Source organism: Nelumbo nucifera, chromosome 5 (assembly GCF_055504915.1).
Source record: "Nelumbo nucifera cultivar China Antique chromosome 5, China Antique-T2T, whole genome shotgun sequence".
Classification (NCBI taxonomy): Eukaryota; Viridiplantae; Streptophyta; class Magnoliopsida; order Proteales; family Nelumbonaceae; genus Nelumbo; species Nelumbo nucifera.
Genome location: NC_142653.1, coordinates 4,103,575 through 4,130,584, shown reverse-complemented (window position 1 = coordinate 4,130,584; position 27,010 = coordinate 4,103,575). Strand labels below are relative to the sequence as shown.

The window sequence follows — 27,010 nt, the reverse complement described above, 5'->3', positions numbered from 1 at the left end:
GGGAAAAGACATGATTCCATTTTATGGGCTTCTGGTTGTCATAAGCAGGACCCATTTAAAAGTAGCATGCTTCAGGACTTCTACAACTCATTTCTTGGTTGCAGTCTCTTCCCCAGATTTCAGATTAGAGAGCCAAAGCCGGTCCATGATCGTTTATCGCCCTGTGGAGGGGTCGGTTGTTGTTGAGATGGTTGTGGGGGACGAGTACCCACTATCAGAGATGATTCTTTTTTATGGTAGTCTTCTGCTTGCTTTCTATAGTTCCACCACGGAGCATATAGCCGATCAGCATGCCGAGCCGTGGCGTCCCTTTACAGGTCTAAGTGACCCATGTTTTGAAGCCTGTATGTATGCACATTCGGACGGATCCATTCATTCCATGTGCACCAGCGAGCTCCGTCTCTCGTCAATGACCTGATCCCAACTTCTCTGTTAATTGGCTGGAAGGTTGATTTCCGGTGGATGCCTTTGACTGCTCTTGAATTTAGATCCGTCACACAGCTTTAAGAGAGGGCTTTTTTCTCGGTTTTAATACTTCTGCTCTGCCTGTCTACTCACCGCCCTGAATCTTGAGGCTTTTTTTTTTCATGACGACGCCTTTAACTGCTCTTGAATTTAGATCAGTCACAGAGCTTTAAGCGAGGGTTTTTTCCTGGTTTTAATACTTCTGCTTTGCCTGTTTATTCAAACCCTCGAATCTTGCGGCATTTTTTCATGGAAGTCATTGTTGCCGTAACCTATCTCTCTCATGCTTTCGTTTGGCATCAAGATATCACGTTCATGCAGCATCTTTCTCTTCCAAGTTAGAAAACAATTTGAGGTCGTGTAGTCCAAGGCCTTTCTGGGTCGTAGTTGATATATGCGGAAACCTCCTCTGAATTCGGTGATATCTTAATCAGAGGAGACGATGAACATATACTTGACCCGGATTTGCAGTTATTCCGAACACCATAGACTCGACCCTTGTAACTGGATTTCTGGAACGGTGAATTAATGGAACTCAATCGCAAAGGCAGAGCGATCTTAGACCAGGAAGCATCATCTTTGGGGATTTGTCTGCTACTAGAGTTCTCGCTATAACAAGGAACAAGGCGATCAGTAGTACAGGAAGCGCAAGAAGAAAGACGAACGGGAGGAGAGCGGAGGAAAAGATGATGAACAGTACAAAGTATAAAAAAATTAGATAGTTTCATAAATTAATGAAAAGGGTAATTTGGATATTTAGAAACATTTAAACAGTCGGATGATAATTTTCTTCGAAATTAACGGACGGAACATTAACGAAAAGGGTCTTTATCTAACGGTCAAAGTTTAGGGATATTTGTTGAAAAAAAAGTGCTGGGTCTTTGTGACTCACCCCATAGGTTCTGTCCACGAGAAGTCTGCCCACATCTACACACAACACGTTACTCCCGTGAGTTGGGAACATCGACCCCTGCATAATACCATGTAGGAGGATGAGATGTTCTCAATGTGTGGCTGTGATGTTATGTGGGTCATGATTTCAAAACCGGATCGGATCGGATGGTCGGATCAGAAAAATCAGGAACCAGTTAGGTGACTGGTTTTGGTTTTCCCCAAAACCGGATTTTTCATAAAAATCGTTGATTTTGGTCAACAAATCGCTGATCTGGGCGGTGAATCACTCGAACCGTTTGAACTGTTTTGACCGATTTTCATTTTTTCTTATTATTTTTTATTTTTTTTGTTAGAACGGGCCGATTGTTTAGGTCGGACCGTTCGACCCGGTAACTAAACCCCTGACCGGTTGACCTCCGGGTCGGTTTTAAAAACCATGATGTGGGTAGACGTGAGTAGAGTTTGTGTGGTAGGAGATTCGAACTTGTATAATTTATATTTTCTTTGGGGAGAATGACTGATTAGTCCAGGTTAGAATTTTTTAGCCCCAACGTACCAGGATGAATTCTGACTTTGGATTGATGCCAAATCTACGAACAGGATGCGGTTTATAAGCGGGCAGGAGGTTGTAATTAAGAATTCTGCATTGTACTTAACCTTTCTTTTTGACGAGTATGTATTATTTTTAAGGTAATTTTTTTAAATTATCTTATAGTTTAGCTAATATTGACTAATGCTATCCCTATTGTTTTAAACAATTGATTAATACTTTCCTAATGTTCCCTCATAAAAGATCCAAATATATATTACGTGACTGTTATAACTTTCGAAAATATCCAATTTACCCTTGTTGTAAATTCTAGCATTGACATTTTGCAAAACCCTAACCTTTCAAAGCCTTTCACATCTCTAAGGAATTGACGAGAGGTGGCGGAGAGGGAAGCACCAAATCCGTGGTGGTGGAACGAAGGAAGTGAAAGAGGAGGGGAGAGACAAAGGAGAGAGAGGTCGCGGGAAAGAGAGGTGGCCATGAGCTCCAATAGTAGAAGAGAGCTTTGATCCGTGTGCCAGAAGAGGATGATTTGGCGTTGCTAACTAGGAACGAGCACCCCTTTGAGAACATCGGCAGCAATGAGCACCACCGTCAAGTTCATTTTCCTGCAATCTCATAACATCTTCAAGGAAACAAGAAAATGGTAGAAGAAGAAATCACGCTATTTACGTCCAGAAATTTGGGACATCATTTGTTGTTCTATGAATTAATTTTAAAAAGCTGTTTTGATGACTACTTTTGCTTCCTATGAATTAATTTTAAGAAGGAAAGAGAGAAATGACCAAGAGATTGAGGGAAAGAGAAGACCACCAATATAGGTGATGGAAACGGTAGGAAGGCGGGTAGAAGAAGAAGAAGAAACGAGAAGAGAGAGATCACTGGAGAGATAATTGGTGGAGGGAAACCGTTCCATGTTGTGCCAGTTCCGTCCAGAATTTAATGGTAACCGGAAGTTGATGCACCAGCGTCGAAGATCATACTTGTTGAAGAAGGCGGTATCTGTAGATGTATTCTCTCTCTCTCTTTCTTTCTTTTCTATGTTTTATCTTGAAATTTTGAAGAAGAATAAAGGGTAAAATAGTCTTTTTTGTCTCTTAACAGTAAGAGAAGTATTAGTCAATTGTTAGAAACAATAGGGGTAGTGTGGATAGTTTAAGAAATTTACCCTTGGGAGAGTGACGGTTCAGCCGAGGGTCAGAATTCTTAGGCCCAAAGTGTAGTAGGGGTAGGTGCCAGTTCAAAATTGATGCCAATTCATGGGTGTGCATTGGTGCATAGAATAGGGGTGTTTGACATTTTGAACTTTTATAGGTCTGCACTGGAATTCAAAAATCTTCAATGGGTCTTTCCATACTTTTCCGTTATTTTTATACTCATTATTAAGGATAAATTACAAAGACCCCCCTGTACTATGGGGTTTATGACAAAGACCCCCTATACTTTGTTTTGCAACAAAGACCTCCTTTACTATGACCGTGAGACAAAAATCCCCTTCCATTAGTTTTCTAATAAAATTTGCCATTGCAATATTTTTTAATCCCATACTACCCTTCTAATAACGATGGGAGAAAATCACTATTCATCTTCCTCGACTCACCATACACAAACAGCAACAGCAGTAGTGGTGGTAATCCCTTCTTACTCAGATTTCTTCACATTTTTCTCTCTCTCCTCCGATCTCTCTTCTTCCCCTTCCCCTTTCTCTCCTCCCCTTTCTTCTTCCCTCTTTCCTCTATTCTATCTGTTCTATCCAAACTGTCTAGTCTTTAGACTCTCCTTGGTATTCTCTCTCCACCACCTGAGCTAAGCTACTGATTCTGCAATCCCGCCATGAGAAAAGTTAGAAAAGGAAGTTGTGGTCTTGAAGTTCCATGTTCTGCATTCTTACTATCCATTGGGTTCGCTGGAGTCGATTGTGAATCCTGTGCAACATACTTTAGCGACGGAAGTATTACGAGGGTTACTGGGTCGGTGCCTCGGTGGCGATTGATATGGGGATCGTTCAGGCATCGATAACCCAGACAGTTTTTTATCAAAATCCAGTTTCCATCTTTGCAGTTTTGAAGGTTTTCTTGCCAAGAGAGATTTTTGGGAAGGAAGCCCTTTGGGGCGACGAGGAGTGGAAATGCAGGGGTGGGAGCTGTGCCTCTAGAAATTTCGTTTTCGTCAAAGAATTCACCTTCTCTGGAGATCCCACCAACCCATCTCTCCTCTCCTTTCGGTTTCCGCGAGGAGATCTGATCGGGTGCAGCCGTTACTGGCGTACAAAGAACCGCCGTTGTTGTTGCTCTCTGCTATAATGGTACTAGTGGTATGAGATTTTTTTTCAAAATTTATTTTCTGTTTTTTACTTTTTAATTTCGTTTTGGTTTTGATGTTTTTTTTTTAATATTTTTTTTCCTACACGAAAAATTGTATGTAGCTGCAAAGCAGCATTCTTTTCTTGGGGGTGGGCTTTACTGCTTTAGTTTAGCGGTCGGAAGATTTTTGTCAGAATAATTTGAGGACAAAAATACCAAATTTCCCCTCTGGTTAGTGATCTGATCGATGTGTTGCTGTAAAATGCTGGGAATCAGTCTCTCTACATATTTCTTTTGGCTTGTATGAGTTGTTTAAAAAGAAAAAGCCATTTGACCTTCTCATCGACCGTTGATGAACGGCTACGTCATCGACACAAGAAAGAACCACTCGGTGTCCGTAACCTCTTCCTTGACAGGATCATCTGCAGACACTTGGACCTGGAAATCAACGATTTAAGCCATTTGACCTTTTCATAAATGCTAAGGAATCTCAGGTAGAGGAGAAGATGAACAGTATTTTTCTCACGGAGATTAAAAAATATTGTAAGGTCTTTTTAGATAAAAGGCTAACAGAAGGGGATTTTTGTCTCACGGTCATAGTAAAGAGGAGTCTTTGTCGCAAGATAAAGTACAAAAGGTCTTTGTCACAGAATCCATAGTAAAGAGGGTCTTTTTAATTTACCTTATTATTAATATTATACTTTATTCTGTTGGTGGATTTACCAAATTTCGTATGCACGCAACGTGCCCCTAAAATTTTGATTCTGATTATACGGCGACCGGAGGTGGCGCTTCAATCGTTTTCAAGAGTGTAAAGCCAACCGATGTTTAGAAGAGTGTGCCATACATATTCCGATTCTGCCATTTTTCTAACCCGTACAGCCCATACTCGATCAAGTGAGTGATTTTTCCAATGAAGCAACTGGTGTTTCCTTACCATTAGTTTTCACCTTATTTCTAATTTCTTGATTCTTGACTTGTTTCTCTCTTTTTTTTTTTGTTCTGTAAATGGAATCTATACCGTGCGCCCACTTTCTCTGCCTAAAGAACAAGAACCAATGGACCATCCTCCTTTTCCTTTGTCTTTCCCCAGCAATAACGCCACCGCCAATTCATCCATTAAATACATCCCATCCACCCCTTACGTGGGGAGTATCCAGAGATAGTTTTCCTTTGCGTTCCTCTCCCTCTAATTTCTCATTCACATCGAGAACTTCCACTCTCGTATTGCTAGAATGGCTTCCAAAAGAATTATCAAGGAGCTCAAAGACCTGCAGAGAGACCCACCAACTTCATGCAGCGCAGGTACCAACCTGAATAAATCAAAGTTTGATTGGTAATCTGGTTTTGTAATCAAACAAGCTAATGGGTGAATCATTTGGATGCATAACTGATCATGGAAGTGACTTTCAGGTCCGGTGGCTGATGATATGTTCCATTGGCAAGCAACCATTATTGGTCCAAATGACAGCCCCTATGCTGGGGGTGTTTTCCTTGTGACCATCCACTTCCCACCTGATTATCCTTTCAAGCCTCCAAAGGTAAAAGTTGGAATCCTTTGTGAGTCTTCTTTCTGAGGTTATGGTTTGCCTTTGTGATTCTCTATGTATTGAGTCTTCTTTCTGTCTATTTTCAATAGTGAAATTTATTTCTTTCTTTTTGAACTGGTGACAGGTTGCCTTCAGGACCAAAGTTTTTCATCCTAATATCAATAATAATGGGAACATCTGCTTGGACATACTCAAGGAGCAATGGAGTCCTGCACTCACAATATCCAAGGTAGTTCTCTTAAGTCAATTACTTCCTATAGACACCACATCGCTCCATTGGTCGAAATGTATAGTTCCTGAGTAATTAAATTTGGCATTCTTTCAGGTTTTGCTTTCCATATGTTCGCTGCTGACGGATCCGAACCCAGATGACCCACTTGTTCCTGAGATTGCTCATATGTGCAAGACTGACAAGGTCAAGTATGAGTCGACAGCTCGCAGCTGGACTCAGAAATACGCTATGGGTTGAACCCGATGTTGTTACAATCTTGTAATGCACCTCATTTCTGATTTTGTATTAAACCTCCTAAATAACGTTTCTCCTCTTGTCTACGCTTCTACCCAAGGATAGACTATAGAGAAGATTTTCCTTTTGCTATTTACATTACAGACTTTCAAGAATAACCAATAATGTTTGATGGAGTTTTTCCCCCCTTTTATTTTCAGTTTATAGATCAAACTGGTGAATGTTGGCTTGCCTCCATCCTATTACTATGTTTCCAAATTATCTCCAAATCCGACCAAACGAGCAGAAATTTCAGTCGTGTTTGTTTTTTCTTTTTTTTTCATCAGAACATGACATCTTTCTTTGAGTGCCCAACTTGTCTAAAAGTTTGATATCTAAAGACCTCACACAGGAGAATTCTTTAAAAACCACACACAGAGGAAAAATCAATGGATCATAATCACTTAAAAAAATGAAATGCAAAATAATTAGGTAGCATGGACCAAGAATTGATGCCTTTGTTTTCGGTCCAGATTGTTGGTCAATTGTTTTTTTTTTTTCCTTTCGTGGTAATGTTTGTATGCCATGAGACTTGTAATAGTACCACTACTGATGGGTCATGACCTGCTGGAAACTTGTCTCCATCTTTGATGAGTTGATTAGGGAAAAGAGAAAAAAAAGATCCCCCCATATTTCAACGTAGCGATTTGATGATCTCCTCCACAGTTGATGGGATCAAATCGCTATGTAAGAGACAGGGTAGATGCTTGATACTAATGGTGCGAGAAAAACCCAACTCCACGTAAACTTTAAAGGGGAAAAGATCAGAAAGCATTTCTTGTAAACATGTTAACAACCATTGGATGGAAATCTACCAACGTGCATTGTTTTGACCAAAATCTATCATGTTAACAGCCATATCCCATATTCAACCACGCATCCGAAGTGGCTCAAGAGCTAAACACTAAATTATATATTTTCTGGGGGTGTGGCTGGAGCAAATAGCCGCTGCATGGGCCTAGAGAATGATTTATCACAGAAAAATTAAATAAAAATTATATAATGGGCCGAATGGGCCTTAGTATAAGTAGTATGTAATTTATTTTGTATGTTAATAGGCCTGTCTTTATGGGCCTGTTAACCTCTTTTATAGGTACTTGCTTAGCTAGCCGCCCACTTAAGGGCAGATTTATAATGAACCTATTTAATGAAGATTAATAAAAAAATTAGTGAGAAGAGAGTGGAGATTATCAAACTTTCTTCTTCTTCCTCTTCTTCTATTCAGTATTCTTCTTTCTCTCATTCTTTTATGCTTTAATGTTCATTATATCAGATTTAGAAGACAGATTTACTTGTTTAATGATGATGATACATTTTGTCGTAATGATTGAACCAGTTCAAACTCCAAAATGACTGATAAAACACAGCTAAGACAAACCCTATAGCTATAAGACACCACTGTTGTCATGGTAACTTCCGAAATTGTCACTTGATGTGGACCATGTGGTCAATCAATTGCTTGCTTGAGTGTCGCGCCATAGTAGTAGCAGAGTCCCCTGCACAGAATAATGTTGCCAAGTGGACGCTAATCCTTAACTGGTTAACTCCTCTTCAACTATACAACACCACCTCAATTCCTTTGGGAGATAGAAAGCCAACACATTAAATCATCCAGCACCAACCTCCAACCGGAGTAACTTGTTTTCTGTCACTTTTACATCTGGGTCGTATGTATTATTTTCTGTAAATTACACCTTGATGGACTCATATTTTTCGCCCATTATACCACCTTTCTGTTTCTGAAACTGGATGTAGCGCAGGCTGCTGGCAAAGAAAGCATTTGCAGATGGATCTGGTGTTGCCATGTCACCTTGCATCTCGGTTTTTATTAACTCAACCAGGTCCTGGATTGCTGCACTATAAATCTGCGGATTGCCCTTTTCAAAGAAGTAGAGGTACCTGAAATTACGCAAGAGCAGGATTACCAAGTCCATTATAACAGAACAGGCAAAATATATTAAAAGAATAACAAGGTTCTTATTAGTCGCATTTTACTTGTTCAATATTTCAACAAAAAGTGTGACAGGTCCATTGCTACCCCGTGTCACATTAGCCATTTGTTGAGCAGCATTCGCAATTCTTAAAGCACGCTTTAAGCAAAGTATGACCCTGGGATAAGAAAAAAACGATTAAAGAGAAAACATCAACCACTTTATGCAATTGTTGAGTAATGGTAAAACCTTGGGCTTACAAGCTCGAGGACACAGGTTTGAGCTTGGGAACTGTCATTTTGCACCGAAAAAAATGAATAAATAAAAGAAGGCTAGGTCATCAGATACTCCCAAGACCCTGGATAACCAGGACCATCATTAGGTAGTGGCCATTAATGACCCTAGAGAGAACATCTGCACTCTGATACTGTAGAGGATACATTATGTCAGTATCCCATCATGCAAATACAGTACCATCTAAAGCTGTTCCTCCACTCAAGTGCTTGACAAAAAACAAAAGCAGATCAAATATGCAGCCTGCACAAGGTTCTCAGCTCAAAATTGGTGTGGCCAAACCAATGCTACAAGGAAATCAGGCTCATAAAATTCTACAGACTAGCACAAACAGATAAAATCCCTAGACCTTCCAACCAAAATACATGCATAGACATGTTAATTCATGATGAATGCAAAAATGCACATCTATGTTCCCGGATAATATCGAGTATAAGATGTGTACCTTTCTCCATCCTTCATACCGTCCTGATCATCAACCCAGAAGAGATGTGAGCATGCATAAACCGCTCTGCACTGATCAGGCTTCTTCAAAAGCTTTGCTGAATACTGCCCATGCAATAATATCATTGGATTTTGTTCATATGATAACAAACCTCGAGAAACAGATGAATGCTCAATTTTTTACCCCTGTGGCCTTATGTGTTAAAGTATCCCGGTTCTCTACACCAAATATATTCATTCTCTGAAGGGTCCCTATTATTAGGTGTATTGCAGTCACCTGTGCTTTAGAATCCTAGGAAAGAAAAGGGAAATAACGTGTGAACAAAACTGGATGCATCTAATAGCAGAAATAAAAATTCAAGAGTCAATTTCCAGAGAAAGGGCATGGTTCCCAGTTTACCGCAATTTCTTCTTCATACAGTATAAAGGCTTGAGTGAAGAATTCATATGCAACAGGTTCAAGATCGCAGTCATTGGCAGCCTGAATACCAAGGGATAGAACCAATATAAATAAGCAAGACATAGGGTCCAAGCAATAAGACCCACTGAATAGCTTTAAGCACAAGTGTTTTGGCATACCTCAGCACATTGCAAGTATAATCTTAATGCTAGTTCAGGAGCTGGAACAGATGAGAGAGCTTCAATTGTCTGAAATATAAATGTTGATCGCATTAAACAAAGCAAAGATAAAAGAGAATTTGTCCCACCTACAAGCCAAATGCAAGCTAAAAGATAACATATAGCAGAACAAGATACCCTTACGAGGAAAGACACAAAGCTAGTATGGTCCAAAGGACCAACAGAAACATAACAGAAGATTGTAGGTTATATACAAGAAATGAAAATTTTCAAGCAAGGAATGCTAAAAAGAAACTCAATATATTTTCTTATATTGAGTTTCTTTGTAACATTCATTGCTTGAAAGAAACTCAACATAAGATTGTAGGTTATATACTACCTAAAGGGATTTAAAATTTTCAATTACAACGAAAAAAATGTAGAAAAGTGAAGTTCTGGTTGAGTTCACCAAAAAGATTAAAAAAAGTCTGGTTGAGGAGATTCTATTATGTGCTTATAAACCATGAAAATGAACTGATAAGTCTCAAATCATTAGCTACAACAATATTTACTTTTGATGAATAAAAGGAAATTTCATTAAGAACATTAGCAACAACAATATTATGCATGACTCAAGTAATCACCTGATGCAAAAGCTGAAAAATTTTCTTTGGTGTTGCAGGCACATCTTCTCCAACCACATCCCCATCCTGACCTTGCAATTGTCGGACCAACTGCACAGTAGAGCCAAATTCTATAAAACATGAGGGAGATAACTGAATTGCAACTGAGGTTCTGAACTAAAGCATAATTAGAAATCAGGAATTTCATTGTTTTGAGTACTCAAACAAATACAACTTTTCCCTTTTGCTGGAATAACTAATATCCTTTTATTTTATTGAAAATGATGAAAACACACAGACGCATATTACAATTTCTGTGGTTTAAGTAACATTGAATCGGATATTGTTTCGGTAAGAACATTGAACCAGAGTGAAGAAAGAGAACAACTGATGAACAAATACAAAAAATTTTCACAACACTTCCACAAGAACGGATAAAGAACTCTGTTGCATGTTTAAGGGGACATCAGAAGTGCAACTTGGCAGGTTGAGTCAGGTTTAATGACAAGCAAAACCAGAAGGGCCAATCCAAGCCCAGCCAAGCTAACCTAACCCAATCAATCCCCAACATGAGGTGTTTGACTCCCTTCAACCATCCCTCCCTTCCTGTGTATCACATAAGCTGAAGAAATGGCAGAAACAAACCTTAAGTGCAGAAAAAATGAGAGGAGGAACAGTGAAGGGTAAGCGCTTTGGCCCTCCGGTTAGAATATGCTTCCTCACAGTACATATAATCTGAAATTTAACATAGAAAGTGTCATTGTCATCAGAACACAAGATGTTGAGACAAACACAAACAGCAGAACCAAAGACTCAAAAGATACGAGATCATTTACACAAGCACCTTGAACACATCAGTTACCTTTAACATCTCCTCCGGATCATCATTATACAACATGTGGATAAGACGTGCAACAGAATTTTGCTCCTCCTTAAAATCCTCCTCATCAAGCTAGTGGTATAGTTAAGAATAACAATAATATTAATAAACAGAATAGTAAACAAGAAATAAATAACAAATCACAGATCAGCATGTCAAAAACCAGGACATTAAAACAAGTAAAATTGCTAGACATGGATAAAGATCAAAAGAAATTTCTCAAATCATTTTCTACATAATACAATAACTGGAAGAATTTGATATATGCACCTCATCAACAGGAGAACCATCTAAATCCTTTATAAGCCCCTTTATCAATTCAAACAGTGCTTCAACCTACAGAACAGTCCAGAATGTTAAAGCTATGGGGGGGGGGGAATACAACTAATATGGAACATACCTTATCAGAAGTTGAAATATAAGTGTTGTTTTTCATAATGCTTTGAATAATAACAACCGCCATCACTTTATTTGTTGCATTATCAAGGTAATCCATCACTCGAGGGTAGTTAGAAAGTTCCAGTGCAGTGACTATGTCATTGTATTTCTCCAATGGTGCACTCAAGAGTGCAACAATTTGCTTTGTTGCTTTGCCATCTTCAAGCCTTGCTTTACCAGAAAGCTTCTTCACACATGCTCCCTATGGACAAATGACATGAAGAGTAATCATTCTTGACATTTTTTGAAATACATTTTTCAGGGAATTAGGCTGGGTTGCTAGTTCATCTGTCATTCTTGACATTTTTAACAATAACTAAAGGAAACACCATGCAATAGGTTAGCTCCAGAACCTACTCATGGCATTTTCCTTGGGATTTAAGGGTTTCAGAAGAATTCTGTTATCCATATGCCCAAACTATAGCATATGCAAAAATAATGCAACTTAAAATTTTAAAAAGATGATATACCAGAACTTGGTCCACATAATCAAGCCGATCTGGATGGACACGAAGAGTAAATGTCAGAAGAGACACATATAAAGTTATAGCTCCAACTGCTGGCATGTCAACCTGAGCTTCAATCACCTGTTATGGAGATATAGATGATTAATAAGCTTATCATGGTTAAAGAAAATACATACAGAAAAACATCAGCAACTTGAAGACATTTAATTCATATGTGGAATGTAAGAACTAACAGTATTCATTAAATTTATCCATTCAGATGTTTTGAGAAATAAATATAAAGATAATTATTTGCATAATGAAAAGGAAGAGAATTTGACCAATGGTAAATCAAGTGATTTAAATAGAATACAGGATTCTTGTATTTTGAACTGCACACAAAAGTATATAGGATTCACCCCCTAAGCAGTAGAATCAATTCTGCAAGGCATATCAAAGAAAACGTCACAGAATTTCCAGGTGTTATGAGATAAGTGTTCCCAGAATGAGCCAAATTTCCCTTCTTTGGGAAATTTGAACCTCATCCACCAATACATACATACATACATATATATGCATATATATATGTACACACACACACACACACACACACACACACACACATATATATATATATAATAGATGAAACGAAGTAGGAAATGGACAAAAAAAACAGGGCTGTAATGCTGCAGCCTCTGAGTATAATGCATGGTGAGGAATTATAAAACTGATGTGGACTAGAGCATTAAACAGAATCAAGCTGTCTACTAGAAGTACATGAACCATCTCATTTGACTATTACAACCTTACAGACAATGGATATGGTACTGAACAGAATGGGATGGTGAAACGGAATTCATGTAGCCCAAAGTACTGAACAGATGATGATACAGAGAATCTGTACGTATAGAAAAACGGGCACATCACATATTGCATCAATGCCACATTCTAGCACTAATGTTGAGGTTAATGGTAACCAAGATCCAAGGCCCGAGAGGCCACCATATTGATCTCTAAGTGACCTACTTGATCATTAACAACCACGAACTGATCATAGAACTTTGCATAAATAATAATTTAATATTAAATAGATAAAGAAAGCAACTAAAACTAATATTGACAAAAGAAAATATTGCTATTCGCGGGTTTACCTTCCCAATGGCATTGCTCAATTTGGTGAAAGCCTCCACTTGCAAGAATTCAGGCAATACCTACAGCATAAAATGGTAAGAAACAAAAAAATTGAATCCTTGATCAGGAAAACAAGGCAAGATACATTAGAACTACATAATAATGTGGATAGCTCACTTCTGCACTTGAGGCAGCATAGTTTGATAGTCTATCCATTAGTTGGGACAGCACTGTCTTGATGTCAACAGTTGACTGAAAAACAAGGCAAGATATGTTAGAACTACAATTAATATGCATTACCACAGTTCTGGAAAAATTAGCATGCATATAGTGACTATTCTTTAAATGAAAATGCCAATTTCCCTTTTATGACATCCGCTAACTGCATCATTAACAAAATAGTAGTAGCCAAAAGTTTTGGAATGACAATTTTATTCCAGTTTGCAGAGAGAATGACAACATTTGGATTGTGGTAGAAAGAGGGATAGAGGGTCAAAGGTTAAACAAGTTTAGGTTCCACAGTTTGGCACCAAAATAGAATTACATGAAATTCAGAAACCTCAACATTTTAAGTCATGTTTTCCACCATTTTCTGCCCTAAGACCAAATACAGCCTAAAGCTACAAAAATTGAATATAAGGGAAGGGATTAGCAACCATAGTTATATTACCAACCTGAAGCTGCGGGCAGGCGCCTAATAATGTCTCAAGGGTCTGCAAGTGGTACTCATCAGGAAAGACTTGGATAATGCAGTCCATCAAGTAATATTGAGCAAGCTCGTCTTTACAATTGACAACCTGTCCAAACCCATGTTACAGATACCACAGTATGAACTATGAACTCTAGTAAGAATAGTATATTATTTTTTTCATGGGCTTCCAAATCATAAATATAAAATGAAACTAAAAGAACAAACCTGCTCCAACACTCTGGGAAGCACAGTATCTTTGTACATATCAAGGTCAACACCCTCTATCTGACTGAGAACGTGCAGGTTCTTGCCAACCTAACAAGGAATTTCAGAAAGACAGCAGAATAACCTCCTGTGAATTTTAGGAATCATTGTGCAATTTCAGTATAGCAATATTAATCAATTCCAGGTTACTTATATTACAAGATCTCGAAGTTCACTCCTTTCCTTTTCCCGTTTCTCTTTCTCCCGAACAGGTCCCTGCAGACCAGAAAGTCCGATTGCATGTCTCAACTCAGGATCACCTAAGAGTATGAATGATTCACAAGCACTATTAACACCTTCATTACCACAAATCATGCTCTCATGATTCATTTTTACCTTCAGGACATGCAAGGACTGGATACCATGCATGTCCAAACACGAGAGCAGCTCAAAGTTGGCAGATACTGCAACGAACCTGATGCTGCATGCGGACCCAAAGTTTGTTCATCTCTGTGAAGTTTTGAAGCACAAACTCCACAGCGTCCATGACAGTATCAGCATCACTGCAGTAAGAGGCCAACAGATTAAATATGAAGCTAACCATCCAATCAAAGGGGGGGGGGGGGAACCAAGAACAAAATAAAGATCGGAATAAGAACACAAGAATTAGGTTCAGTCCTAATTAATTGATCATATTTTTCCCCATTATTTTTCCAGCCAAGGTGATTTTAGAGGTGGCACTACATGGAAATTTTAACGAAGTTTGGCTTTCTTTCTCTGGGGGCAGGATGAGGGGTTGAACCTGTAGCCTAATAGGGGAAGAAAATCAATCCTTTAAACAGGCTTGAACACATAACCACCTGCAACAGAGAGTGCAGCAGCCACTGAAGGGAACAAAGCATTGGTCGTATTGAAGTTAATGAGTTAGAATATAAAATCAAGAGAATAGCACTCTATTGTTGAAAGTGAAATCAGGAAACATAGGAGTTGGTAATGAACAGTGTAATCATGGATGTAAATGGGAATATTTTCTGGAACACTTCCAAGATCACTAAAAGCTCAACTGATTCCACACCCAGTTAGTTCAATAAGGAATAATTGAAATTCTTAAAATAATGCAACCATTGTATTAGTTCTAATGGTTCCTTGCTTTACAAATCCATGACTTATAAGCTCACTAATCATTTAGCACCCATTCAAGGTAGGAACTAGAGTTTTCAGTCTAAAACTTGTCTAATAACAAATACAACACCACCTAAAAAAGCACATATGGGGTGATTGATGCAAGTGCTTGGGGATCAAGGAAAGCAAGCATTAGCAAGCCTGATTGACAAGGTCAAGAATGCGAGTGCCAAATATATCTCAATATAATTAGTTTTGTGTTTAGAGATTTTAATAATATAGGGGTTATATTTTAGGAATTGCAGAAGCAGCACAATTTCTTTAATAATAACAGTCAAAGTGTCTTTATTAAGATTGATGAAAGAAATATCCTGATGTCAATGTTTTAACAGCAGGAAACAAACCAACATAAGGTTCAGGTAGCTCATAGCCATCACTTGCCTACATAGAAGTTAGTAAAGTGCATAGGGAAGTCTCAGTGTTTCACAGGATGCAAATTTTCAGCTTACCCTTTAACACTTCATGGACAGTTTCGCAATGAACACAAGGTATAACACAATACCATGTGAGCCCCTTGAACATCCCTAAGAAAATCATAAAGGAGTAGATTGCATGGATATGATGAGTGCTTGGTATGGATAAGGTAAAAGAATCAGAATTAACACTAAAAATTGAAGTGTCCAAAACACAAATTGAATTTGTATTGAAAGTTTCAATATAATGCAAAATGATACACCTAAATAAATGGGAAAACAATAACATTTGAAGCAGCTCTGTGCATGAAGTAAAGAATTAACTAACAGGAAAAGTGAGCTCCATGGATTGAATATGGTCTATGACAATGCAAACTTGAACTACAATTTCACTTTTAAAACGGGGGATCTTTCATTCACTTATCTTGATATCCCACTTGGAGTTAGAGCTAAAGTATCAGCAGCTTCTACATGGTGTCAAGATACTGACAGATTATAAGAAAAAAATGGAGGGTTGGGAAAACAGGCACTCATTGTTAGTCAGTATGATTATCGTTGTTAGCAGTGCTCTCATCACTCCAATTGGGAAAAAAATAAAAATTTTAATAGGTAAAAACAAAGGGATTTTCCTCTGAATAGGGGTGGGAGTGGAAAGAAATCTCATTTAATTAAATGCAATCGAGTTTGTTGTCCTAAACAAATGGGAGGGTTTGGTTTTAGAAGAAGTAAAACAATGAAATTGTTGGGGAAATGGTTGTGGGGATTTAAGGAGTGTGTGGGACCATGGTTTCTTGTTTGTTTGTTTGGGACCATGGTGTTGTGTTCCCGTTTAGAGTCCATTTAAGCACCATGCACGCATTTTGACTTCATAGTACCAAAACCATGTTTGGTTGGGCAGATTTAACTTTGAACATATGTGCCACCCCTTACATCAGGTTATGTGCATTGGGTGTCAGGGAAAACATCTTTTTAGTTTATCTGCCAACAGGGGGAATCCCCCTTAACTAACAAAGAGACAGCCTGCCATGCTTTGACAAATCTGAGACCAGCAAGAAGGGCCCTGACTTCAGCTTTAGAGGCATCCATCACAGCAACAGACCCACTAAAAGCCCAAATCAGGTTGCCATTAGAGCTTAAGATGACCCCCTCCCCAATTCTTGTTTGGACATGATTTGAAGTTCTCAAACTACCACCAAACTGTAATATAAAGGCAGTAGTTGACCCAGGAGGAACGATGTAAATGGGCTGAGAGACAAAAGGGGAAGATTTCAAGATCTCAACTAGATGGTAGATGCATGTCAAGATCACCATAGCTGATGCATTTGCTCGAAAGAATCCAAGAGTTCGCCAAGGAAAGATGTCTTTTAAGACCTTCCAAAGGGGTGCTTCTATTTTCAAATCGTTTTATTCTGCTCCTCCCAAATACCCCCACATGAAAGCATGAGTGACAGCTTTTCAGTACAGTCTGCATCTCTACCCAATTTGTTGTCCTTCCATTAATGAGTGAAGTCGCAAATGCTATTGGAAGGAACCCAATCAAATTTTCCATCCCAACAAGGGTTAAGAAAAACTTTCAAATAGCACGAGCCATCTTGCAGTTTATGAGGATGTGACCAATGGATTCTTCATCTTGGAGGCACAAAGTGCAAACATGAGAAGGGATGTACAGCTGCCCTGCCCTTCACCGCTGTAGGTTGTCACAAGTATCAATACGCTCACAAGAAGCCTCCAAGATAAAGAAGAAAACTCTAGGGGGAACTGAGGGGAGCCAAACCTTTCTATCAAGAAAGTGGTATGGAGTGGATCTAACATTCAAGCAGTGAAAGAAGGATGGCGTGCTAAAGTTTCCATTTGGGGTGAGGGACCAAATTACCTCATCCAGTACCAAGAGAGAGAAACATCTTCAATTTTTTTTTTTTGAGCAAAGGTAAAGTATAATTATATTGATGTAAAAGGTCCTTTGTACAATGAGAAGCTGTACACACCAAAACAGAAGGACCTCAAAAAAAGGCAATCCTCAAAAAATTACAATCAGAAGTAACCTCTTTAAATTCAATATGTATAGGCAGCCAGCTTCTAACAAAACCTAAAGCCAAATTGATGACTTCAGCTTCAGAGAAAAACATCTTGAATGAAGGAAAGAAAAGTAGAAACTTTCAAAGTTTCCTGCTCAGTAAAGTTTCTACAGAAATTGAAGTTATAGGTTAAACCATTGTAACCGCAAGAACAGACAGAAGTTATGGTTTAACGATTCTTCCTCTTATTTTATTCTTGTCTCAGTTTTGCATTCTTTCTTCAATAATATCTAGTGTCAGTTCAGCCTACTGGAGGAAGCCTTCTTTATAGCTAAAAAAGTAAGAGTAGAAAGGACAAGGAGATGGTATCTTACAATCCGATAGGCTCAGTTTGGAAGGAGTGCAAAATCTTATATTTTCTATTATTTTGTATGTATTTGCATTGTACATATTTGCATTTGTACTCTTTCCAAACTGAGCCATATGTACAAATGAATACTAGGTGGTGCTTTGTTCTGTTTGTATTTCCTCTCATGTACATCCCCCCCCCTTCTGATCCTTTTGAATATAATAGTTACCTTTTCTCAAAAAAAAAAAAAAAGTGATCAATCCACATATGAATTACGCCACATCCAAAAAAGATCAAAGTTGTAAAAAAAGGTCAAACCAGATTGTAAGACTAGCAAAGAGATCTCCTTACCCTTCATATTCAGATCCAATATCAGGTAACTTATCCCTACTGACTTGAGAAAGGTAACTCCTGAGGAAGAGTCCACGTACAGGATGTTGAATGCCTTTGCACATTTCCACAAGGTCTTTGAGAATATCCTTGGCAGGAGCCTCTTTTGATTTGATGTACACGGATCCCACAGTACATAAAAGGTACCTGATAGAACAGAGGTCAGAATAAAAAGAATGTCATGAAAGGAAGTAAAAAGATTTCAGAAAAGGAAGTAAATTAAAATAGTCACACTTATGGAGTCACACCATACTAATTTGGGCCTTCAACAGAATCATACCAAAGAAGAAAGTTTCATAAGCATTGACACCGCAAGAAATATAAGCCCAAAAAATAATGTTATTCTCAAATATCAGCATTCTCCTTTACAACAATATTATGGGCTATAAAGGCTTGTTTCTATAATATAAAGACTCCTAAACATCTCCAATTCATAGATGCAGTTGGAATGACCTCAAAAGCCACTAGAATTCCTACATAAAATTTGATTTTTTATCCCAGTACGAAATTACAAATTGAAATAATTTACAGTTTCAAAGAAAATAATAAGGAAATAATTTCCAAGAAACATTATCAAATTAGTTTGTAAAACTACTAGTATTAATTTAAAAACTAAAATAAACCAAAAAATGAAAATTTTATCAAAAATTTCTCAGTTGTCCATAAATTGGCCATCTCATAGCTCACTCAACAATTGTCCAAATCAAACAATTTTAATTTTGTAGGATGCATAATTTAACTAAAAGGTTTATCCCACCACTGATGCCTGAAAGAATCATACTTCAATCCTTACAAACTCCTTTCAAAATTGTTTTTCTTCTTTTGTTTGGTAAAAGATCACCTGCTGCACCAGTAAGGACTGATTTAATGCAAGTTGAGGATTCATATAGAGAGGTGAAAAGGTACAAAGATTTATTAAGAAAAGGCATGAAGACCCACAACGTGCAACTCAATGGAGTACATGGCCCACTGGAATCTTGAAACAGGATTCATATGACTGCAATAATCAAGACTTTTTCTAACCAAATAGTGTTCTGTCCATGCTAGAGAAATAGATGGTTGCTCTTGCGTTAAGTTCTTCTGGAAAATAGAAACCTCGGAAGTGATACTAAATTTGACATGAATTTTGGCATCTCAACTCTCCTAACACTAAAATCTGTATAGATTCTTTCTAAGATGGAAACTTAGCAATTAGTCTATCAACTGGACCATACAGTTACCAGCATAGCAAACATTTACTGTTTGAGTGAAGATCACCAATGGAAATACCCGAAGGGACCAACGACTAGATCCCAGAAATAAAAATAATAAGGTCGTTACTCAATGTTGGTTCCCGCTATATGCGGCCTTGGGAGGAGAGGACTGGATACAGACCTAACATTAGGCATTTCTTTTTGCACAAAGTGAACCGTGAGTAGAACCAAGTTAGATAATTTTCCAAAATATCACTTATGCAGATACAAGAACACGGACAAGCACACATATAATCAAAACAGAAGCCGCATTAATAATTAAACGAGAGAATGAATGTTCTTTCATATTTACTTACAATCTAGGCAAGATGTTTCCAGCATGTTGTACAAGTTCGTAAAGATCGATAATTGAGCAACCACGCTTTGTTTCCTCGTTGAAGAACATCTCCAACTTCCTCAATTCATCGAACGCTCGCATATCTAAGACATCAGGTGCATAAAATTGAATTTTGGGGCTAAGCTCAATCTATATTTGAATTCAAGCTTTAAAATTGTAACAAGAAAACATAGGGTCTCAACATCAAATACACTAAGGAATGGATCACAGAGAAAACATCACATACAGAGCTCGTAGTATTTGTGAGGTGAAAGCCGGGAAGTCCGAAGCTCCGAGAGCATCTGAGCTGAATACTTGAGGGAGTCCCTGTGATTGTTCGAATCCTAAGAGAATTCAAGCCAAATTGGATGAAATTAGGCAAAAATTCTGCAAAACTAGGGTTTGAACTACAGCTTCATGAAATTGGAGTTTGTTACCAGTGCCCGATGCATGTAAAACGCATTGTGTTGAAGTCCGGCGATCCCTTCCGCCAGCCATTTCTCCTCGTCTTCGATTCCGTCTGAAATCATCTTTCTCTCTCTCTCTCTCTCTCTCTCTCGTCAATTGCCGTAAATCACAACGATGATGCTTTTGACCTTTTTTTCCTACTTCAAGACTTCAAGTGCTCGTCACTCATACTTTTGACCCTTTTTTTTTCCGATTGTCCTTTTTTTTTCTATTACGAATTTACGATTATAGTAAATTCGGACGTTAATAACGCGGATTTAACTTTATCCTATTAAAATATTAATATAATTAAAAATTCTATATAATTATATAAATATTATATGCAATTATATAATTTTTTATTATATAAAATTTATAAATTATAAATTTAATATTTTATGTATATATAAATTTATTGCAATGTATAAGCTAAAAATAATTAATTTTTTGTCATACGATAAGATGGATACTAAATATGAATTTAATTTGAGTCCTTTATGTCTAACTTTAGATTAGATTCACACGTTAACTAATTTTTTTCATACGCCGAAGGTGAATTCTTACCGCGGATCTAGCAAAACCAATTCATTCATAATCACTAACTCAATTCACGCATATATGTTTTTATAGTAAGTGTGTATATGCTTTACATAAAATCATTATAGATGGTGATAATAATAGTAATAATGTATTAAATATTTTCTATATTTTTTAATTATTATTATTAATTAATTGTAAAATCCAAATATTATTACATGAATATTTCATTCAAATATATGATAAATTGATTAAGTTGTGAGTTTCAAGTATTATTGGTAGGTTTAACTACTTTGTTAGATTCTTCTTTTTGTAATGTTTTTTTCTTTTTCGTGTATCTTTTTTTTTCTGTTTCATTTATTGAAAAAATGTAAGATTTAAATAGAGAGAATTGAATGGGCTTAAAAGTATCAATTCAATTTACAAATTAAACCTCTAATTAAATAGGGATTAAATTCATAAATTAACAAGCATTTTAGTCAAAATAAAGTTTCACATTTTTATTCATATTTTTAATAATAATATAAATATAGAATTATAGATGCATTCAGTTTTTTGTATTTCTGTGTGTAAAAAGAATTTTAATATGCCACACTTACATTATGTTTAATATGATAAATATATGGTATTATACATTTGCATGTATTTTTTTCATTTTTATTTTTACATTTTATTAATTTTTATTATTTATTTACGATATTAAAGGTTAGCGCATTTAACCAATAGTTGAACTATCGATCTTTGCTAAAATGTAAAATAATTTCGTTTTTTATTAGTTCTAAATTATATATTTCATTTTCATTATCAATAAAAATAATTATTGTTTATAACACTTATTTTTCGTCCCCAAAGTTAATAGCCATGTGATTTCCAAGACTCAAATCATTGTGACATCCTAGCAAAAAGTTTCTCGAGATCTTCATGTGTGTATTCCTCTTAGAATCTCTTCTTTGCCTTTGGAGCTTGATGCCCTTAAGATATTCCTTGTTGGTGTAGGTATTTAATCTAATATATATACTAAAGGAAGGTTTTCAGGCTACAACCTCCACCATTCAGACACATGACTTTTTTATTTTTCTAGAAATTTAGACACATAACATTTTCTGATAAGTTGTTAAAGCCCACAACCCACTATCATCATTCAAACAAGTGGGTTTCTCATTTTCTAGAAAGCTAAACACGTGCAATTTTTGAAAATTTCCTACTAAAGCCCATAACCCACTACTAGGCTACAGCCCCCGCCATTCACACACATGGCCTTCTCATTTTTTTTTGGAAAGCTAGACACATGGCATTTTCTGAGAAGTTACTACTAAAGCCCACAACCCATTACCACCATTTTCATCCATTCCTAAAAAAATGCAGAAAATGCAAAAGTGGTTATCCACAACCACTTCTACCTACATTCTATTAGTCTCATTTAATCTTTAACCCTCTACTTATCATAACAAAAGAAAACTATCCCTATTCTAATAATTATTGAAAAGTTGTTTTTTGAAATAAACATTTCTTAAAATTTTAATAAATATTTAAATATTAATAAATATAAATTTAACATTATTGATTCTATAATATAAATATTCCCCGTACTTAATACAGGGTCATTCATTAGTTGAGTAGCAAAGGAAGTTGGATGCTGATGAGTTCGCGTTCTGTGCACCCATGGGTGCACTGGACGAGTGAACTTGCGAATCAAAGTCCACGTCAACTAGGAGAAGGAACGCATACCGTTAATGTTCCAAGTGTCATTAGTCGGGTTTGTCGATTCAACCAGCGGCAAAATGACAAAAAGGAGATCAAAACCTCTAACAAACCTCATTTTTTACTTTTCCCTCCACGTTTTTCTCTTGGAGACCGAACCCTACCCACATTGTGACTCGAACCAGTGGCCGACGGCGACAACGACGAGAGCTCCAATGGTACATTTCTCTCTTCCTCCTCCTCCTCCTCCTCCTCCTCCTCCTCCTCCGCCTCTTCTTCTTCTTCTTCTTCTTCAAATGCTCTGGTTTTGAGTGTGTGTTTCTTTATATTGACAGTAGACCTCTTCATGGTCGGGCTCAACCATGTGTGTTGCCGACCAACAAGTTAAGATCAAGATGTCGTCCAAACAAATCCCACCGGATGCACCGCTTAGGATTCGGTCCTACCCCAAGAAGGAAGAGGAGAACAACATGAGAATTGTTACTCCAGTGGAGATAAAGATCCCGAACAACACATATAACCCGCCCGCCTGTGATGTTACCCAAGGCGTCCTTGTCGTTATATTCGCCACCACTTACACCAGCAACATCTACCATGAATTCAACGATATCGCCATCCCCCTTTTCCTCACATGCCGCCATTTTCAATCACGCATAAGGTTCATTGTCACTAAATTCGATCCACTTCTTTCAGGCTTATTGAGCTATGGGGTCATCAATCCGACCGACAACGGTAGGGTGCACTGCTTTCCTGTAGTTGTCGTTGGGCTCAAGTACCATTACAAGCAACATCAATAGAATTCCTGGTGGATACTCTATGCTAGACTTCAAGCAACTCCTTCGAGAATCGTTCAACTTGAGAGTAAAGCATTATTTTGAGATACCAGAGCTGAATATGGTCCTTGTTTTACGTAGAAGGACGAGAATGTTCGTGAATGAAAACGATCTGGTGAGGGTGGCAGAAGGATTGGGGTACCATGTGATTAGAGCTTCGCCTGATCAAATGGCGAATTTATGAGAGCTTTCTGGGGTGTTGAACAGATGTAGTGTTCTGGTGGGAACTCATGGGGCAGGACTAACAAACAATGAGTTCTTGCCGGAAGGAGTTGTGGTGGTGCAAGTGGTGGGATGGGGTCTGGAATGGGCTTCTGAAGCCTACTATGGTGGAGTCCGCGTCCTCTAACCACCTCTCCTCCTAGAGGAAATCATCTATCCTTCCCAAAAGGGGCGAGTTCTGGGTTTGGGTTCAATAGAAGAGAACCTCAGAAAATGGGAGGGAGCGAGAAATGAGCTTCAAAATGAGGAAGAGAGTTTGTAAACTCGGGTTCTTTGTCTTTTTGCATTCAGTTCGACCGAACACGTCCAGATAACGGCCAAAGTCCCATTAACATTTGAATCTCCCAACCCCATCGACGTGTCTTTGTCTAGTTGGTCAGACACCTGTTGCTCCCATTTTTGTGTTTCATTGGGGAATGTCACAAATGAGTGCTACTAGGGGTGAGCATTATTCGGTTAAAACCAAATTACCGAACAGAAAATTTTGGGTTCGGTTTTTTCAGTTTTTGAGAAATTCGGTTTTTAATAATTTTGGTTTTCGATTTCGGTTTTCAGATTTAGAAATTTGGTTAACCGAAAAAACCAAATTAGCTAAAATTCATTATATAATATATAATATATAATATTTAATATATATATAATATGCTATATATCTATATATTAATATATTATATATAATCTATTATAATGAAATTAAATTTTATAATATATTATAGGTTATAGTATATAATATTATATATAATAATAACTAAATTCGGTTTTTAACCGAAATAACCAAAAAACGAACCGAAATGGGTTATTTTGGTTTCGGTTTTTATTTTAATATTTTGGTTTTAAAAAATTTGGTTTATTCGGATCGGTTTTTAACCGAATAAACCGAATGCTCACCCCTAAATGCTACAACTTAACCATGTTCCCAGTGGGTTTGAACTTTGCGTTTGAGGAATGTTATTTGTTTAGGAGAAGTAACATGGGAAGCAAAATGAGTTCAAGTTTTACATTAGGCAAGAATGCAAATTGATGCAGCACAATCTGGGCACTCCTAGTTGGCTGAGACTTGGCCCTTCGTTGTGACGGATGACACCTGAGAGGAAGAGGAAGGTGAAGGGTTCCCGGGGAGCTCTCCCGGCGGGAACACTTCGATGGCTAAGTTAGAACTCTTGAGGAAACTTAAAGATGACACAGAGTTAAGAGTGTTGAAAGTGTTAGCTTCAATACCTTTGTTTCGTGAGGGTTGGGGTCCTTTTATACCGGAGCTCGGTCACATCAGGCGTAACTGTCACTGCCCTAGCTGTTGCCGCCAGGGCAGGGGTGGTAGGTGCAGGCTGCTGCTACAGGCTGTTACTGCAAGGTACGGACTCGACAGGCGTGTCATGCTTTTCAGAGACGACAAGCAGAACGCCGCCTGGCAAGGGATCCAAGCACTGCCGCCGGATCCGGTAGGTACGGATGTCAGGCAGATCTCTTTGCAGTCTGCCAAGCTACCGTACACCGAACCACCTGGGGCAGATTTGCCTTGCACCGAGGTGCCGAGGTACACCGAGGTACCCGCACTGGAGGCGAGCCTTAAGCAAGTTCGAACAAGAGTCTCGACGGTGCTGCCCTTAGGTGTTTCTCCATCGGGACACTTAGCCAAAATCCGGGGTGCTCCCTTCTTAGGAAGGGAGAGCTCGAGTCTCAAGGGGAGCTCGGGGAGCTCCGCCTTCAGGCTTGGGGTGAACTGGGACTTGCTTCTCGGCGGGTTGTCACACCCGCCAAGTCGTTTGGTTGGGCTTCTGTGAGCTTGTTACGCCGGGTTGTGGCCAGGCTGTCACGCTGAGTTGTCGCTTATGCCAGGTCATGTCAACGTGTCCCCGTGCTACGAGGTCAGGCCAAATCTCCCTACATCAATTGCCCCCCACTCCCCGTGCTAGGGGGTGCTGACCCAGCGCGGGGAGTCTACGGTTTGCCGGGTGGATTTGGCTCGGGGTCTAAGCCTTCTTGTCTGCCAACTCATAGGTTGGGTTGGTTCTCTGCTCGGTCTTGCCAGGCGCAGCTCGGGTCGTGTGCGGTTTACGCGCAGACATCACACAAGTTATAGGCTCCGTGGACGTCAAAAAACGCGCTAAACTGATTTCACCTTGAAGGTCGCGCAGTCGATTTTCATGAGGATCGTCAGATCGTTTTGATCTCAACCGTTGATGACCGCGTATAGTGGCTATAAATAGTGGGGGGTCCTGGCCGTTTTCCTTCACCACAAACCTTCAGCTGTAGTTTTGAGCTCGCGTCCAAAGCCTCCGGCTCAGGTCAGTTCTTCTCAGTCCAGTCCATCTCTTTTCGGTGAGTCACCCTAGCTCTTCTTCGGTTTTGTTATGTCCTCCTTTGATAGCCAGTTAGATGAGCCCGAGGTGCCCGAGGTGGGTATCTCGGCTCAGGGTAACCCTACCGGAGTCCAGTCCCCCGAGGCGCGGGTGGCCTCGGGTAACTTGGCGTCCACCTCTCACCGAGGTCGGGTGCCGGACAGGTTTGGGCCTTCCACTATGACCCTGGAGAGGCTTCGTCAACTCATTCGGCAGTATAACTTGCCTAGGGAGTACACCTACAGTTTACCTGCGGGGAACATCCCATGGGAGCACGGCCCTAATGAGGTCGTGATCTTCCGAGAGCAGCTCATAGTTGGGCTGTGCCTTCCCTTCCATCCACTCATAGTGGAGGTCCTGGAACACTTCAACCTTACGATAGACCAGCTTCACCCGAACTCAATCCGTAGCATGGTTGGGACCATCTCTCTCTGTTACAAGTATGTCCTCCTCCTTGACTTGGACATATTCTATTCTCTCCTTACCATTAAGAAGAGCGCTTCATGCGTTCTCCCTGAGCACCAAAGGGCTTACTACTTGTCCCCTCGCCTAGGCTTTAAGTTAATGCACAAGCTTCCTAGCAAGATCCCAGCCTGGAAGAAAGACTACTTCGTAGTCCGAAACCCTGCGGGGTGGCCCTTCCCTACTCACTGGAGGGCGGCTATCCAAGACCCTGGTGTCATACTCGACAAGAAGACCAGGGAGGCATTTCAGTCGTGGGCGGAGGTCATTTGTGATTTCAGAGATTATATCACCGAGGGTATGCTCTTTCAGGTTGGCTTGAGCCCGAGTAGGTAGCTAGTACCTCAGTTGTTTGGCCCGCTCCTTTCTTTTACTCGAGTACTAACGCCGAGCTCTGTTGCAGGTCCCATGGAGGCAGACAAGCTCAAGGGAGATCGACTCTTCAAGCATATGAAGGGGAGGAAGAAGCGAGCTACTAAGAGAGACCGTATTGAGTCACCGCCAGCCCCCACTCCCGAGCTTAAGCTTCCACCAGCTCCAACTTCCGAGCCCGAGCTCCCTGGGGCTCCTCCGATCATTGACTTGGAGGAGTCCATACCACCAAGGGAGCTCGAGACCTCAGCTGAGTGTGCTACAAGGGCAGC

At 39.0% G+C, this 27,010-nt stretch overlaps 3 protein-coding genes across 7 annotated transcripts; 2 read left to right on the top strand and 1 right to left on the bottom strand.

The window, feature by feature from the left end:
- The first annotated feature begins 3,475 nt into the window (after window positions 1-3,475).
- Window positions 3,476-6,449, top strand: LOC104603624 (ubiquitin-conjugating enzyme E2 28-like). Of its 2 annotated transcripts, none has more exons than XM_010267687.3 (5): window positions 3,476-4,223; window positions 4,998-5,517; window positions 5,626-5,753; window positions 5,887-5,991; window positions 6,088-6,449. In XM_010267687.3, exons 2-5 carry the CDS (start codon window positions 5,448-5,450, stop codon window positions 6,229-6,231), a joined length of 447 nt encoding a protein of 148 aa, XP_010265989.1. In that variant the 5' UTR covers window positions 3,476-4,223; window positions 4,998-5,447; the 3' UTR covers window positions 6,232-6,449. The 2 variants fall into 2 exon arrangements, with proteins under 2 accessions (XP_010265989.1, XP_088745209.1); XM_088889083.1 differs by having other exon boundaries at window positions 3,575-5,109; window positions 5,260-5,517.
- A 1,005-nt stretch (window positions 6,450-7,454) lies between these two features.
- On the bottom strand, window positions 7,455-20,447 carry LOC104603625 (vacuolar protein sorting-associated protein 35B-like). 4 transcript variants are annotated; one of them, XM_010267688.3, is made up of 22 exons: window positions 20,263-20,447; window positions 20,073-20,169; window positions 19,806-19,929; window positions 18,218-18,403; window positions 14,383-14,470; window positions 14,127-14,183; window positions 13,929-14,018; window positions 13,687-13,809; window positions 13,190-13,264; window positions 13,033-13,092; window positions 11,906-12,022; window positions 11,398-11,637; window positions 11,268-11,333; window positions 10,980-11,069; window positions 10,763-10,852; window positions 10,139-10,228; window positions 9,516-9,584; window positions 9,337-9,417; window positions 9,121-9,228; window positions 8,938-9,041; window positions 8,263-8,376; window positions 7,455-8,166 (listed from the first exon to the last, which is right to left on the bottom strand). In XM_010267688.3, exons 1-22 carry the CDS (start codon window positions 20,353-20,355, stop codon window positions 7,956-7,958), a joined length of 2,373 nt encoding a protein of 790 aa, XP_010265990.1. In that variant the 5' UTR covers window positions 20,356-20,447; the 3' UTR covers window positions 7,455-7,955. The 4 variants fall into 4 exon arrangements, with proteins under 4 accessions (XP_010265990.1, XP_088743311.1, XP_088743310.1 ...); XM_088887185.1 differs by having other exon boundaries at window positions 14,127-14,227; window positions 20,263-20,435; XM_088887184.1 differs by lacking the exons at window positions 18,218-18,403; window positions 19,806-19,929; window positions 20,073-20,169; window positions 20,263-20,447 and adding an exon at window positions 15,539-15,559.
- A 2,458-nt stretch (window positions 20,448-22,905) lies between these two features.
- LOC104603866 (alpha-1,3-arabinosyltransferase XAT2-like) lies at window positions 22,906-23,692 on the top strand. The gene is made up of 3 exons (XM_019198802.1): window positions 22,906-23,242; window positions 23,334-23,458; window positions 23,531-23,692. The coding sequence occupies exons 1-3, from the start codon at window positions 22,906-22,908 to the stop codon at window positions 23,690-23,692; spliced, it is 624 nt and encodes a 207-aa protein (XP_019054347.1).
- The last annotated feature ends 3,318 nt before the right edge of the window (window positions 23,693-27,010 follow it).

Coding starts and splice junctions, on each gene's coding strand:
- LOC104603624 (XM_010267687.3), top strand. CDS start 5,448: ATGGCTTCCAAAAGAATTATCAAGGAGCTCAAAGACCTGCAGAGAGAC. Junction 5,518..5,625: donor ACCAACTTCATGCAGCGCAG/GTACCAACCTGA, acceptor AGTGACTTTCAG/GTCCGGTGGCTGATGATATG. Junction 5,754..5,886: donor ATCCTTTCAAGCCTCCAAAG/GTAAAAGTTGGA, acceptor AACTGGTGACAG/GTTGCCTTCAGGACCAAAGT.
- LOC104603625 (XM_010267688.3), bottom strand. CDS start 20,355: ATGATTTCAGACGGAATCGAAGACGAGGAGAAATGGCTGGCGGAAGGG. Junction 13,810..13,928: donor TTCCCAGAGTGTTGGAGCAG/GTTTGTTCTTTT, acceptor GGGTTTGGACAG/GTTGTCAATTGTAAAGACGA. Junction 9,042..9,120: donor TAACACATAAGGCCACAGGG/GTAAAAAATTGA, acceptor TTGCATGGGCAG/TATTCAGCAAAGCTTTTGAA.
- LOC104603866 (XM_019198802.1), top strand. CDS start 22,906: ATGTCGTCCAAACAAATCCCACCGGATGCACCGCTTAGGATTCGGTCC. Junction 23,243..23,333: donor CATCAATCCGACCGACAACG/GTAGGGTGCACT, acceptor ACTCTATGCTAG/ACTTCAAGCAACTCCTTCGA. Junction 23,459..23,530: donor TCGTGAATGAAAACGATCTG/GTGAGGGTGGCA, acceptor AATTTATGAGAG/CTTTCTGGGGTGTTGAACAG.